Source organism: Dermacentor variabilis, chromosome 6 (assembly GCF_050947875.1).
Source record: "Dermacentor variabilis isolate Ectoservices chromosome 6, ASM5094787v1, whole genome shotgun sequence".
NCBI classification, from domain to species: Eukaryota; Metazoa; Arthropoda; class Arachnida; order Ixodida; family Ixodidae; genus Dermacentor; species Dermacentor variabilis.
In genome coordinates, this window is record NC_134573.1 from 187,696,513 (window position 1) to 187,712,192 (window position 15,680).

The window sequence follows — 15,680 nt, forward strand, 5'->3', positions numbered from 1 at the left end:
GGGAGAAGCGGCGACGTGGCGAAGGAGAGCGGCTAGAGCGGGTAGAAAGAAAAGTGTTGCCAGAACTTGCTGGCTGCGTTTACGTGGCGCACCGAGGAGTAGCATGAGGGCCGTGGGATGGGTGGTAGGACCAGGGGGTCGAATTCCACGAAGACCGGCAGTGACGTGAAATATGGCCAATACGGCCACAAGTGAAGCATATGGTCCTGTCGTCTGGAGTACGCCATTCGGCCGGGTTGCGATACCGCGTTGGGGCATTCAGGTTGCGGGTGCGTATGACACTGCTAAACGGAGTGTAGTCAGGCCGATTAACTGAGCAGACGTTGGTCAAGCCAATGTTGGCCAATTCTTGGCGCACGACGGACTGTATCAATGAGATGGTCGCCTGGTAATTGTCGGGGCCATGGGTTGGGGTCGTGACATGAGATGTGGCTTCTATTTCACGTCGGATGACACGGAGGATGTCATCAGATTGAGTGGGTGTGGGCGGACTGCGGGGGTCTTCGCAGGTGGACGTAGCAGCCGTGTTGGAAAGGCGGGGAAATGGCTGTACAATGCGGCGACTCTTGGCTTCTTCAAACCGCCGGCATTCGGTAATGATGGCTTGCACGGTGGAAGAATTCTTGAAAACAAGGAGATGGAAAGCATCATCTGCTATGCCCTTAATGACATGTGCAACCTTATCAGGTTCGGACATCTTCGGATCCGCTTTGCGGCACAGAGCGAGCACGTCCTGAATGTAAGTGAGGTAGGATTCAGTGCCCGTCTGGACACGCGAAGCGAGATCTTTTTGGGCGGCACGCTGACGTCCAACAGGCTTGCCAAACAAATCTTTGAACTTCTGTTTACAAATGTCCCAGCTAGTAAGTTCCTCCTCGCTTGTCTGAAACCAGACGCGTGCCGTGCCCACGAGGTAAAATATCACATTAGCGAGCATGATGGTGTGGTCCCAGTGGTTGCTGGCGCTCACCCGCTCATATAGTTGAAGCCAGTCTTCAACATCAGTGTCGTCGGTGCCAGAAAAGGTTCCTGAGTCGCGGGGTTGTGCTAGAATGACGGTGGGCGTGGGTGCCGACGGGCCCGAAGCATCCTCGCCTTGAGCTGGCATTGTAAATGCAGCCAAGGAGCGCCCGCTTCGTAAATCCGTCTTGATAACGATCCCACAACCTCCACCAAAAATGTTACGGGGTTAAAACAGTCAGACGTATATTTACAAAATATTTACAATAATTGTAGCAGCTGAGAACATGGTAGACAGCGCGCGAAGTTCAGAGCGTCGTCTTCTTCCGACCAGGATTAAAACATCTTCGTCAGCGTGTCACAATATTTAAGTCCCATACAGCCCAACAGGCACGCATCCAGGATATTATTTCGGGGAGACGGGGGACGGGGGAGGGGGGGGGGTCCACTTATGGTAACTCGGTACCTTTACTAGTACAAATGTGAATAATGCCCAACATTCGCCATGAAGACGCGCAAACCCGCAAAATAGAAATGAAGCAAGGTGTATCTCACAGGTACGCCTGTGAGATACACCTCTCCTTTACTTGGCAAACAAGGAACCACATCAGTTGGACTCGCGCAGGAAAGAAGCGCGGGAAGAACACTGTCAAGAACAAGTAAAAAAGCGAAAGTGTAAAATAAAGTTTTCTAGTAGCCTTTCTTGAATTAGCTCTGACAGAATTATAGAGAAATATATATTGTGGAACAATCACAGTTCTTTTGGATCCGTCGTTTACTCTACCAAGTGCCAAAACGGACTCATATTGTTATTTGGAACGTTGCGTAACAATGCGGGGCCGCCAGTCCCGTACAACCGCGTAGAGCGCAGGACGATGCGTGTCTAGACGCACTGTGCCCACCGCGGGAAGTTAGAAAAACACCCACACAAGCACGGCAGAGATGTGGTTACGTCAGGTGGCCCGACTGATAACTTTAGAAGCGTCATTCAGAATACACGGAATTATTCTTCACATCCGGCGGCGTTTTCTCTACTTCCTTTTTAAATAAAAAGACGTTGATCCATAAATACTTTCACAAACGACGGCTAAATTTGTTAATTTTCGCTTTCTATTGCTATTTGGTTGTCTCCTTGGCTCTCTCCCTTAGTTGATCGCTTAATTTCTCAACTCCTTGGACTCTTGATTCCAGTTGCCAATTTTGCACGAAAAGTGCTGTACAATTAGGAAAGAACCAGACGAGGTAACGGGTGACAGTCATATTGCTTATTGGTTTAACGGTTATTGCAGGGTTTGATGATGAACGCTGTTTCGCATAGTTTTATTTTCCACTTTATATCTAACCCATATCACGGGTATATGGTTCCGAGGATCTGCCAGCGTCGCGGCAAGCCGTCACCCGAGGAAATAATGAAGCAAAAGGAAAGTTAAGTTTCGGAGAGGGGTGCGGAACGCCTCCCCCCCCCCCCCCCCTGGATAGGTGCCTGCAGCTCGACCACCATGAGAGGCTTATTATTCGACAGCTTGGTCCAATTGTTGACACCTAGTAGCGGTACATGAAGAGACCTTGTCGCATGATTCATTTTTGCAAATATTGCCTTGTTCACTGTAAACCAAGCAAGTGCATCAATAAATAATAACATCTGTACCACACCTCAGCCACTGTACGGGTCGACGACTAAGCAGTCCACGCAGACTGAAATATTTAGTGGTGTTATAGGCGAAGTCTTGAGCAGTTGCCACGAAATGTACAATGTTTTTCATAAAGGAAAGCTGCAATTTTTAAATGCATGCAATGCGGTGGAGACAATCTGTTTCACCAGAAACACATAAATGGTGGCGGCGGACATGACTGAATGTGTGATAATCACTGTTAAGTAATTAGGCTACCAAAATTTGAAAAAATACTTCTTGGACTACTCTTTTAGTGGCCTCTCGCTATTGCGGAATTGAGGCCGGTCAATGGTCGAGGTATGTACGCTTAGTAGAGATCCTGAAAACCAGCACGACTTTCGAGATTCGTGCTCAAATTCTGTCGCAGAAAACGCTGGGGTTCCGCTCAGCTTTGTTCGGCATTGTTCGAAGGAGGCGTAATGGGCAAATACAAGCTTAAACGCCAGTGCATTTCTCCGCAAGCTTGGGTAGCAATATCTCGTCACTTCTGACATCCTTTAGCATTCTTAATAAGTGTACATACACTCAGCATGGACCTTTGTGAGTTACGCCATTGCATAGCATGCCCTAAAGTAAATAATTAAATGCTTATTAGTCATTTTCAGCATTAAAAATGTAATGAGTGGCTTTTACACATTTACTCAATCCGCAGCTGCTGGTAATCCACTGTCGTAATTAGGTACTTTGCATTATTTCAATTGACCTGTCTTAACAAAATTGCCTTTTTCCTTCTATGCAAGGTTAACAATGATTTCATATGTTCATATAGGTAGCGAAGGACGCGAATTGCCTAATTCACTCTACTGACTGTACTTATGTGATGGGAACGTTAAACTCTTCGGTCTATCAGATTACCCATGAAACAGTAGGCCAACACCAATAGGCGTTAGCTGAAGAATAATCTGAAACTTTTCAGGTCTGTTTGCAGAAATGGCAAAATTATTGCGCCCACTGCTACTGGAACATGCCCGACTGGTTTATCCGAAGCTGCAGTACTATATCTGTGGTATTCTTTTGGGTTTCTTGTGCCATTGTCAACTAGGTTCAGAATATGGCCGGCGCTATTTGGCGCCAATAAAACCCACTAATCAATCATCAACGTTGGGTTTCTTTAATAGCGGTCAACGGCAAACATTTGGTCCGGTCATTGTATGACTGTGGCTGCTTGGTCATTTGAAGGGGCATGTTAGTGGAGCTGCTCAGCGTAGTCATTGAACCGAGGCTGCCAACTTCGTATCGTTTATTTCATTCTTTTATGTTTCTTGAATAAGTGAGAGCGGCGCACCAGGGTCCCCGTTCTGTATTGATTGTTGTGCGCAACACGACTTACAGCGGACAATGATTGGCTCAGACAGGGCGTAGGACGCCCGTCGCTCCAAGGAAGCATTACACCATAGACACCACTCTAAGCAAAATTACAAGTTTTCTCGAATTTCATAACTACTGTAGTGCCAGGTGCTGTTCGGAAGCTGCTCCCTCAGACGGTGTCAGGCTTCTTTCTGTCCCTTGTATGTGTCGCAACAATCAAAAGGCCAAGGTCTGGCTACGCTCTGAGAGAGCGTGGGTGAACGGGGGAATATTAACCCGCTAGGAAGCTTGAAATTATCAAATTGACGGACGATCAGCGATTCCAACATTGATACATCCGAGGCTGCCCTGCCGCCAGTCACCACCATTGAGAGCTGAATCCAAAACCCTCATATTGGGCTCCTGCAGGTAGCAAGTTTTCTTTTTTCCCACTTTCACTTCATTTTTCATAATATATATACATTAAAATTTTTAAAAAGCGCAGTTAATTTCCTCTTGCTTTCCTTCGCCTGTTAGCTTCGTTTGATTCGTACATTTGGTTGATACCAACAAAAAATCGCAAGCCCCTCTGTTTTTCTCGTTCGTTAAATGTCGCGATATGAGCCGCGAATTTTATTCGTAGTGGCGCGACTTGTGCGATCATATTAAGGTGCCTCGATAGCAAACTCGGCGCTGTTATCGAGGCACTCTATATCAGATAACTGACTGCCAGCTCAAGATTACACAGTCCTTCAGTTGGAAAAGTTTGAAATATTTAGTTTACATATGACGGCATCTGTCTTTATATTTCTACAGCACTTGTTATTCAGGTATTTAAGTCGTTTTCTGCAAGATTACATCGCGTCTCTTCAAAGAAACAACGCGATAGCAACTGAGGCTTCGTTCTGTGAGAAAAATGCCGATATAGACATTTTCTCTCGATATCCTTATTCGTCTTTCAACACTTTCTAAATTTCAGACCGGTTTATCGAGCAAAATAATTGACGTGCGTGGAATTCACCTTCCTGTCTTTGCTATATCTCTCTTCTTCCGGTGGTGTCGAAGTCCACCTCCGCATGAAGCGTCACCCTCAGAGTTGTCTGTCCTTCCATTCCATCTTTTTGCCGCTACCACCTCTGTAGGGTAGCAAACTGGAATCCCGTCTGGTTCGTCTTTCTTGTTTATCTCCTCCTCCCCCTCCTTATTAATTGTCACACGCTGCGCAAATCGCCCCGAACACATCAACAGCAGTTACTGTCATATACCTTCTATATTAATTCCAGCGTGTAATGTGCATAAGCACTCACCACTTCTCTTATCACCATCCCTCTTACCCAGTGCAAAGTAGCAGACTATAGAGCGCACTAGCTAAGTTCGACCTCTCTTTCTTTTATATCAATAATTTGTCTACTACTGCAGTATTCTCAGGTACGAGTTACGCGGCCGCACCGGCATTATGTAACCCACGTCTAGTTCGCTTACTGTAAGTACCCATCCATCAGGAGTTATATTCAAGCAAAATGGCCGCTCCCTAGCACAAACGCGTCTCAACGGGCCTGTGATCTATTTCCTGTCATATTCATCGGAGATGAAAGCGTGGCTGGATACACAAAATTTTATTCGGTAATTCGGGGAAATCATCACCGGCAGGCTCATCAGGTGCGCTTATACGGATGTGCTGGAAATTCTTCTGCGATATGCAACACGTCCATTTCCGTGGAATAATCGGCGTTCAGGAACCTCAATCTTCAAGTCCGACCACACGGTCGCTTCGCGTGTGAAACTTCCATCGTGAGCAACGCAAAGGTCCCTCCACCTTATACCCCCTTCCCCAAGAAGGCCTAAATCTTCATATATATATATATATATATATATATATATATATATATATATATATATATATATATATATATATATTATTTTTATTATTATCTCTTTCTTCAGGTTTTCAGCCCCTTAGATAATGTATGTGCCGTGGTTGAGGAACGGGAACAAGAAGCCTGTGAGCATTATTGGATGGCCGCAAGCCTGGCGCCAGCGTTCGTCTCCCAAAACAAGGGGGCCAAGTTCGTCTGGATGTCAGCCTCCGCGTGTGATGGTGGCTTTCAAGCACCCATGTCACTGCATAATTGCATCAGGCAATCCAAGCGCTGTCACCGTCCCTTCGGACAGTGAGAGCCTGCAGGAAGGAATACCGAAGCACCGGCTGGTGCAGCAGCTAAAGGCACCGAGATAGCTGCACCAAACGCCATTTTGCTACCTCGCGCGCTATACGGGCGTTTCGGTGTTGAGACGCGGCAGGTCGCGGAGGACTGGCGAGCGTCGTCCGCGGTTGACGTAACGGCAGCCTTCTTCACCGCCGCGGGGGCCAAGGTCGCGAGCCGAGGAAAGGAGGCGCTTCGCCGCCGGCGTGCTAGCGTTCGTCGCCTATAAAAGCTTAGCGTCCGGCGCGAGCGGGTGCACTGCCGTTTGAAGCCGGGTAGTTCACTCGAGGAGCGGAGGCCTTCCTCAAGACCCACGGGACCAGCGACGAGGAGGACAGGCGCCGCAATGGCGACCGCCAGCGCGGGACTCCGGCCCGCGCTCCGGCTCGGACTATTGCTGCTGCTCTTCTGCTGCCACGCGCACGCCGAAGGTAGGGGCTCGTCCTCAACGACGAACCGGGACCGCCGCCGCTGTACGCCGCTCCACGTGTGGTGCTATGGTTGTGCACGAGTATGGGGCGAAACACAGGCTCGGGCGATCTGAAGATGCGCGTCGACCGAACCCCCTGGTGTGACCCGAAAGTGGAAGCGCGCTTATTCGCTTCTCCTATCGTGAATAACCTGCGTGGCAACGCTTTAATCTGATTAGATTAGGCCAATAGTTATCACTTTCAAATCATCCCAGGCTGAGTCCAGAAGGCACACCGTCTGCTGCGAGGATCGCCGCAGTGGACAGGGCCAGGCTGTTAACATTATCGACGTGAGTCGTGGTTCGTTAGCGCGTGTGGTAATTTTCGCCGACGGGCCGTTTATTTAGGCCACACAAGTGGATAGTTACTTATTTTCATGAGTACACATACATTACAATGCCGTCAGATGGGCTATGCGCCTGTAGCATTCTTTCGAAGTGGCGGCGTTGCAGTGCAGATATGACCAGTAATGGAAAAGGGCTGGAAAGAGAGTAATGTGGACTTGGAACTTATCTTCCAGCACCTAAGATGAGGCGCGAATATGGTCCGCAGCAGAGCCAAGAAATCCTATGGATGTCTTCTCCTGTGCTCCTCAGGTAGTTGGTTTGTGAAGCAATAAGGATTGATTCATAACACAATCGATTCATTGAGAGGAAATCTTAACTAACGGTTAAGTTTGCACACTGCCATCTTCGCTCCGGGCTGCTGCAGGAAGCGAACCCTGCGCACCTACAGCTAGGGTGCTCCTATATAAATACGCGTAAAAGGAGAATTCGTTTTTCTCGGCAACCACGGCACCAAATTTGGCGAGGTTTGTTGGATTTAAAAGAAAAACTTAGTCTAGTGACTGTTTTTCTCGTATTTTTTATCTAAGTCGTAATTTTTTTATTAAATATTGGCAAAAATAAAAAATTTTCCGAAAACGAAACTATCAAGTTTACAAATCTGTAATTAAACAATGAAAAATGATACCGCAATTCTGTGTATTGTATCTAATAGTACATCTAAAGCGGACAAAACTGATATGTTACACATGAATCTCGAGAAATTGAGTAATATGGAAATGCAGCTTTTGCAGAACCCTTGTATGACTTATCGAATTTTTCCGCTTTCAATGGTCTAATGGCTGCCGTTTACAGAACCGCGATATCTGTTCTTGGTGCAGAGCTATTAATTTGTAAACTTCCTGCTTCTATTCTTTTCAAACTTTCGAATTTCTGAAAATTCTTGTAACAAAATTCAATTACTAAATCGAAATTCCGCTTCCAACAGTCACTAGAATTTAACTTTCTCTCTCAAATGCTACAAGTTTCATCAAAATCAGTCAAGGGGTTTTCTCAGAAAAACGTTTTTGCGTTTTACATATATTTGAATAGGCCGCGTCAGAGTTGGGCCCTAGCTAAAGCTTCCTCTTAACGGCCATGCGTAGCGTTTAGTGTATCCAACTTACTAGTGCTAACCATAAGCGTTTTGGACCGCTTTGAAAATAAGCCATATGTGTCATTATGTTAAGTTACATTGCTTTATGTGCGCTTTATAAGCGATGCGTCCGCGTTGATTTCTTTAGGTAGAGACAGAATGACTTGTGAATTGGAGATTTTGGATTCACTCATACCAATGCCCTACAAAAGTGTTAATAAGTGGACGCTTTCTCTTTTTCTCACACAAAATTGAAGCCACGGACTGTCCAACCAGTGAAGACTGTGTATTTCCGTTCACTGCGTGCATAGGCGAGCTAATGTGAAAAGCCCCTCGCTCTTCTCTTTATGTTTCTTCGTGTACGAAGCCACGTTATTACAAGAGAGTAGTTCTGCTAACTACATCGTCAGTAACTGTTCTGAATTTTAGAAGGAACCCGCCGCTGTGGCGCATAAAGTCGGGGATGTGATTACCGCCCGCGGCGGCCGCGATTTGATAAGGTTTCAATGCAAAAAGGGCTCGTGTACTGAGATTAAGACACATGTTAAAGAAACCCTGGTGACCGAAATTAATTTGGAGCCCCCTCTACTACGGCGTCTCTCACAGGCCCAGTCTTACTTTACGACGTTAAATGCCTTGAATAAGTCTACGAACCAACCAACCAATAAATAAATAATAAATAAATAAATTTTAATGGCAATAAATGGAGAGCACAAGTAATCACGGCGCCGCATACGCTGTAAAACGTAAACATAAATGCAGTTGTTCCTTTTTTGTTGTTGTTGTTGTTACTCGCAGCACAACTAATGATAGCAGTGGGCCTGGTAAGATACCCGTATAGAGTGAAATGCAATTGTACGGGTGTAGCGTAACAGCTACTACTGTGCGTATAAAACGGTTCGCTACGTTACACCTGTATAACTATTACGCTCTTTCAACGCTAATTTTCGCATCACTATTAGCTGCAAGTCACTGCACTCAATCATGTCGCACTCGCTTTCGTCTTTACTTCAACGCGCCGTGAAAAATTTGCGAATTCGGGGAACGCGAAAGCGTCGTCAGGTAATTCGGGGCACTTAGGATATCGCTGCGTCACTAACAAGACAACAGCAAGGAATCATTTATGGGCTTTTACCTAAATAAAACGACGGTAATCGGTTTCCGTTGCACTTGTTAGAACGAGGATGAAGATTGCCTAAAGTCCTCCCGCTAGGAATGACATCGCCGTGGGCGGCCGCAAGGCATCGCGCATAAGTGCCCGGTGAGAGTCTAGCTGGTGATGCTGCTTTACCCGAAGTCCATAATGCATGTGACAAACGACAGGCGGGTGAGCGCTGACGAAGAGGCAAAGGACGACGCTGAATGATGAGTTAGAGGCACAATCACGCGCCACGCATTAGCAGAGTAAACAAGGCGGGGCCTATTAAGAAAAGTCGAGCCAATCTGTGCCAGCGCGCGAGGACGAGAGGAAAATGGACGTGAACTCTTCCTTTGGCCTTCTCTGGTCATTGCTGCGCGACGATACGCCGGCCAGTTCTTCTCACTCTTTTTGCGCCGATACCGGGCTTGGGGACGCTGCGTGCCATAACGAAATCGTGCCGCCCGCGCGTCGCTGCGATCGCGCGCGCGAGCTCTGTGGCTGCGAACAGCTCGCGAGAGGATGGATGGGAGCGCGCGCGCGGTGCAAGAGCGGCGTGTGCTTCCGGCGCTCGAGGACGGCCGGTTGCCCCTCTCCGTGTTCGTGCTCCTGCTTCTTTGACCGGCGAAAATAGCCGCGCAAGTAAACTGCAAGACCGAGCGGTGGAGAGAGATAAGCAGCGACCGCCGTATAGCGCGCATCATCGCGCATCCCTGGCACGTCGTCGAGTGTCGCCAAGAGTCTACGGTGGCTGGATCCCGAGCGCCCTTTCGGCGCCAAAATGCAAGCGATGGCGTTAATGCTCGTCCCAGTGAAGGTGCCGCGCGAAAAAATGCCGAGCGAGTCGGGCCTGCCCGTAGCGTATAGGGGGCGTTCTTGCTTAGACTTGGTCGTGTTTTCGTTTTCAACAGGCGCTGTGTGCTAACAGAACTGAACGACAAGAAAAAAAAAAAACGCGTCTCATCCTTCTGCCCAGAAAGTAACCAGATCCGGTTGTCGATATATTTGAACGCGCGCGCAGGCATGTCGGGTCGCAAAGCGCGGTTGCGTGGCGCGCACGATGCGCCTCGTGAAGTCTTTTCATCGCTCGCTTCGCGGGGACATAAAGAAAGCTACGCGAAAGGGATTGCGCAGATAACGTAGTGTGCGCGCCGTAATCCCGCATGGGCGTGAAAAACAAGCCACGACCGCGCGTGCTAAGGGGCAAACCTCGGCGCTTTTCAGCCTGTGCGAGCACGAAGTTGTCCTGCGATATGTATACGACAGGTTGATAAACGACAACGATTACTCGCGATCCCATGTACGCAAACTTCTCTGGAACTAAAAGGTTTAGTATGCTGTATTAGGGTGTAGCGGCGGCTTTGTAGCGTAAAAAAGTATATAGTGGGTACACATTGCGCATACATGAATGCCAAGCAGGCTCGATCTTTTGCTATGGCATCGCTTTGTCGGGAATCTGTTGGGCAGCGTAGAAATACCGCAACGTCTCTATGCGCGACGCGCGTGAGATGGCAGAAAGCTACAGCTGTTAAAACTGTCTTTCTTAGCAGTGTCTACTACGTAGGCAACACTGATTGCAACGGCCTGTTCTTATTCCTGTCAGTTTTTTGCATGACGCCTGTAAGGAAAAAGAAAAATTTCACAGTAATTCCGGCCTCTGATTATGCTATACAGAGTGTGAAGTTGCAAAAGTTGCGGGATACCTTAGCAGGGGGCACCTGATAAGTGCTTAGCGAACCGTTGACCTTCACGAATTAACCTTCACGGAACTTGTTTTACGGAACTTATCAGAACTTATCGCATGAGTGCGTGCGAAGAAAATACTGGTCCTTACAGATTATCTGTCCCGCACTTTACAACTATACCGAGCTAGTCATTGCTTCTCTTTACAAACTTTAAAGCCGTTTACATATTGGAAGAGGACTGCCAGTTGAAAGCCGCCTCATATATACAGCGACTAAGCATGACAAGTGTTTGGCGACGCGTGTTCCTGCCTGTCACTTTATTTAGAACAGTCAAGTTCACAAACTTCGCAAGTGGCAGCTCAGTAAGTGAGCTTTTCGAGTGCAGTCACCCGTAGACTTCGTCACTGCAATACACAGCGCACCCTTCGTGTGTTTTATTTTAGCGTAATCGGGACTATAAGCTTAGTTATTAGTTATTTTATGTTGGTAGCACGCAAAGAATACCGCCGGCTTTTCCACACCATTAAATTGTTGTATACGAATGGGGGATGATGATTGCTGAATGCGTTCAGCTATTTCGAGTTCTCTACCAAACGTATAGCAGTCGCTCATACATAAAAAAGTAATACATCACTTTCCGCATTGTCTGTGATACCTTACAAAAGTCTTGTAGCATTCACATGCACTTTCGCACACGCTTTACGGATGCATATGCGAGGCAATATATTGTGCTTAGAAAAATAAAACTTGGAGCTCCAAGCTTATTGGAAAATTTCGATACGCGATATCCCTGAATGGTAGGCTACTTGCTTGCTTGTCGCTCGCTCGTGCGGCGGGTTCGGATTCGTCTCTCGCACTTCCGTGCTGCGGCAAAAATCACAGCCGACGGCAAATGCAAAAGAAACACAACGCGAACACCAACAGGAAGAGCCAGCCAAAGTCAAACAGCGTAAAGAGCACGGTGATCGGTCCAAACACTGCAGAACCAGTACCGCACGAGACCTTCCACGACGACACAGCATCCGTAATTTCTGTTGTTTCTTCACCGCCCCCCCCCCCGTCACCTTCCTGCGAAGCGTGGCTTGTTCGCGCTAGCGGCGGGTTTGTCGGGTCGGGTCAGCGAGGTCAGAAGTGGGCATTGATGGAGCGTTTATTTCCAGCCCCGACGGTGGTGTTCCCACGCGTCGAGCAGGTAAAACAAGTGTTTGCGTAGAGCTTTGCGCACCATATGCTTGCTCATTTTGTTTTTGTACAGTTTTCTTGTCCCCCTTATCAGGAGCCAGGTGTCTCCGACTAAGTCTGTGGATACGTCCGGCGTTGATGGAAAAGCGTGCTAATTGTGAATGCCATACTCGCGCCCCGCACGTTTCCCGGATAGACAGACTGGCTGTGTGTGCTTCAGCGCGTTCCTGTGGTAGCGCACGACTTATAGTGCATTGGTGCGACACCAGAAAGCACGATTAGCTGCTGAACGACAGAATGCCTGGCACTGGAGATAATGGTGTGGTCTGAATGACTGTGGTTTTCATACAGGTCTGCGTCGCCATAGAAAAAAAAAGGTAGTTCGAGGGGACGCAAATTTTTACTTCTACGGTAAATTGGGCGAGAAATGGTTTAATACCTCGTTTTATTCTTCGATAACTTGATTACGTATTAGTTCATCTGCACCAACTGCAAGCTGGCAAAGTCTTAACGGATTTATTTTCAGAAAGGCGCAAAAATCAAATGAACCAAGCAGGAAAAGACAAACACCTAGAGCTCTTATTACTAAAGAAATATTTGTTTCAGTGCAACCACCTTCGTATATACACTGTAAAGAACAACACAATATTGCTCAATAGGTGATACAAGGCACCTGCTGACATCTCGCACCAGCGTCATCACAAAACTTTTCTTTTGCCCTTGCGTGGCACTTCGTTCTTTCTCTTCTGCGTGCAAATTTTTGTCTGAATTATACGTGCCTAGCCTTTCCATTGACTGGTTCACTGATTGATCGATTGACTGATTGATTGATTCATTGATTGATTTTTGTTTGACGCCCCGAATTATTACATGAGCTGTGAGACACGTTACAGTGGATGGCTACGAATTAATATTGACAATTTGTGCTCCCTATAAATGCACTCAAAATGAAGTGCACGGATGTATTGCATTGCATGCCATCCGGAATATGGCCACCGCCGCAGCAGAGAATCGAACACGTGATCTTCGGGCTCAGCAGCAAAACGCCACAGCCACTGAGAAGGCACTGCTTTGTTCGCACGTAAGACAAACGTCACTCTCACAGCATATGCCTCCAGAATTGCAGCGCACAGCTATCCGCCACAACACCACAACGCGGGCACTATCTGGAAAGCTGTAGCTGGCATCTCAGTTCTCCTTTAAAGCGCCCCTCATCAGATCCTATCGGAAAATTTCATTGTGCATTGACGTTGTAAAGTGCCATCCGTGGTGCGTTCTATCGCAAGAATTGTTCAAAGTTGTTTAGCAATCGCGGAGATAGACGCAAGAGGCTAGCAATCCCCCTAGAAGCACAGCCTCTCTTCCACGAGCCTCGACATCTCTCAATTGCCTTCGTTCATATCGAAGACGAGAGCCCACATCGCGTTTACGTCGGAGCCCCATCTTCTGCTGCTTTTTTGCTCTCTCATTTTTGCTGCGCTACGCATTTCCGCAGGCGATTTTCCGCGCTGCCTGTTTGACGGCTATCCTCACGCTAGGCTGGCGGGGCACGTTCCGCTCAGGCGAGACCGACGACATCGCTTCTGCTAGAGCTCGAGGCTGGATTCTTCGATAACAAGGGCACGCGAGCTTTAAGTTTGCATTTGCAGCAGTTCTTGCGGCGGAAACGCGGTTCTTCCACGGCCAGCCCTCACCGTCTATAGTTTCCACTCCGACAGAGACAGGGAAACAAAGAAAAGGACATGTCCACACGGCAGCAATCTTTCGCGCCTCTGCATTTTATTAAATAAATAGCGAATTCTGCACCAACCAGGTCGAGTCAGATGGATGCGTGGTCACAACCCGCGCATACGCCAGAACCTGAAGTCATCGAACACGGCGTTGTCGTCTTGATGTGATTCCGTATGAGAAGATTCCACATGATCGCGGGTTAGCTTTCGCGGCGGCCGCATTACGACGCAGGCAGCATGCGATAACGTGCGCGCACCGAGATTAGGGAGCACGCTCGAGAACCACTGGCAGCCACCTTAGAGTGAGTTTCCAAAAAAACTATAGGGAACTCTGGCGCTGCGATCGTTGAGCCACCATGGGAATGAGGGGTAATATAGATGGATTTATTTGTTTTTCGTGCTTGGGTCTCCCGACGTTCTTGTGGCTTCGTTTATTGTGTTTTATCTGTGCCGAAATTAGCCTAAATTTGAAAGCAATTAATACTTTTTTAATGCAGAGGGTGATAAGACTCTGCAAGCATGCATAATCGCTGCTAATTTCAGTGGTTCCGCCTGTGCATGCATCATTGGCGTAATGGTTTCAGCATGGCCTCTGTGCTAGAGATCCCGTGCTCGAATCGTGCCGTCGGACAATATTAATAATGTTTACTTTATTGTTCATAATGCATTACTTTCTTAAAAATGATCACTATGAAAAGTCACGGAGCCAGTTAAAGCCCCATGGACGAACTAAGGTAAATCCATTTGCTACCCCTCATTCCCATGCTTTCTGAACTGCCCTGCTTGCAGCTACCGTAGAAACTAGCGTTACATTTCCCTATAATGACTGTATGAAACTCTAAGCAGCCACGGCACCACGGCACCACGGCACCCCGCCACCACAATATCCTTCGAAGGCTTAGCATGACCTTGAGACGCCTAAGTGAATCAATCGTATTGGTTTAAGCAGCATCCTTTTTTGAAGTAAACACGCTTTATCCCTGCTATCGTATGCTTTGAAAACAAGCCAGCATTTTTTAACTGTACCGCTTAGCAACTCAAATTTCGTTTCGAGACCAGATCATCTCGGACAGCGAACGTCTAGTAACTAGCAGACGTAAGTGCCTACTTTTTAAGAGCAGGAAGTGAGACACAGGCGCTCTAATTAAAGAGCCCAACTTTCTCGCATTTTACATAATGTGTATTAAGGCCCATGAGGCCTATCTGAAAGCATGGAGAGGTTATCGTACTTCTAAAATTACGAAGCACTCGTAATTTTTTCATTAGGCATCGCTGAAGTGTTGAGAGCATTATAAATCTGAATCTCGTCTTGAAGTGTATTTAAGCAAATTCGCATTGAGCGTGCAGACATTCCGTTACTGCCTCGCGACAGCGCCTAAATGTAACGGGTTTGATTCCTTATAAGAAAGCTCCCATTTCTTCCGACGAGGCCAAGCTAGCCCCAGCTATTTGAGACGGCGTTTCCATTTCGATGAGCGCACGTCTGGGGTGAGGCGCTGCACGACAGATGTGATCCGTGCCCGTTACGTGCCCTTGAATGCGAATCGTTCGAAGACGTCCTTGACTCAATGAATTGGAACACGTTGATTAGGTCCGAGCAACATTCGAAACATACACGGTCGACCAGGAAAAAAAGAAGAGAAATATAGGGAGCCCCACTAATCCTGCACACTCTGCTGCGGTTGTCCCTCATTGGTAGTCCAGCGGGGTCGAACTCTTGCACAAGCCTGTCGTCCACTCCTAGGCGCTCGCGTCGGCTGGCAAGGTCCAAAGCATGTGAAGATGCTCGACGAGGCGAAGTGAAGAGGACGCATCGAAAAGCACCGTTAGTCTCAGCTCACCGACTGGTCCGACCGCTTTCTTTTTTTGTTCATCGCGCGTTCCCTTCGCCCATCAAGGTCTTCGTGCGGTGCCGGCTATCGCAGGCCAGTG

General features: G+C 47.7%; 1 protein-coding gene across 1 annotated transcript in view; it reads left to right on the forward strand.

Annotated features, from left to right (window-relative positions):
* Positions 1–6,369: 6,369 nt before the first annotated feature.
* The window catches only part of LOC142585965 (uncharacterized), a 67,183-nt gene continuing 57,872 nt past the window's right edge, over positions 6,370–15,680 (forward strand). Inside the window, exon 1 of the mRNA XM_075697103.1 lies at positions 6,370–6,555. Within this exon, the coding sequence (XP_075553218.1) occupies positions 6,471–6,555 (85 nt within the window). The 5' untranslated portion in view covers positions 6,370–6,470. The remainder of the gene's footprint in view (positions 6,556–15,680) is intronic.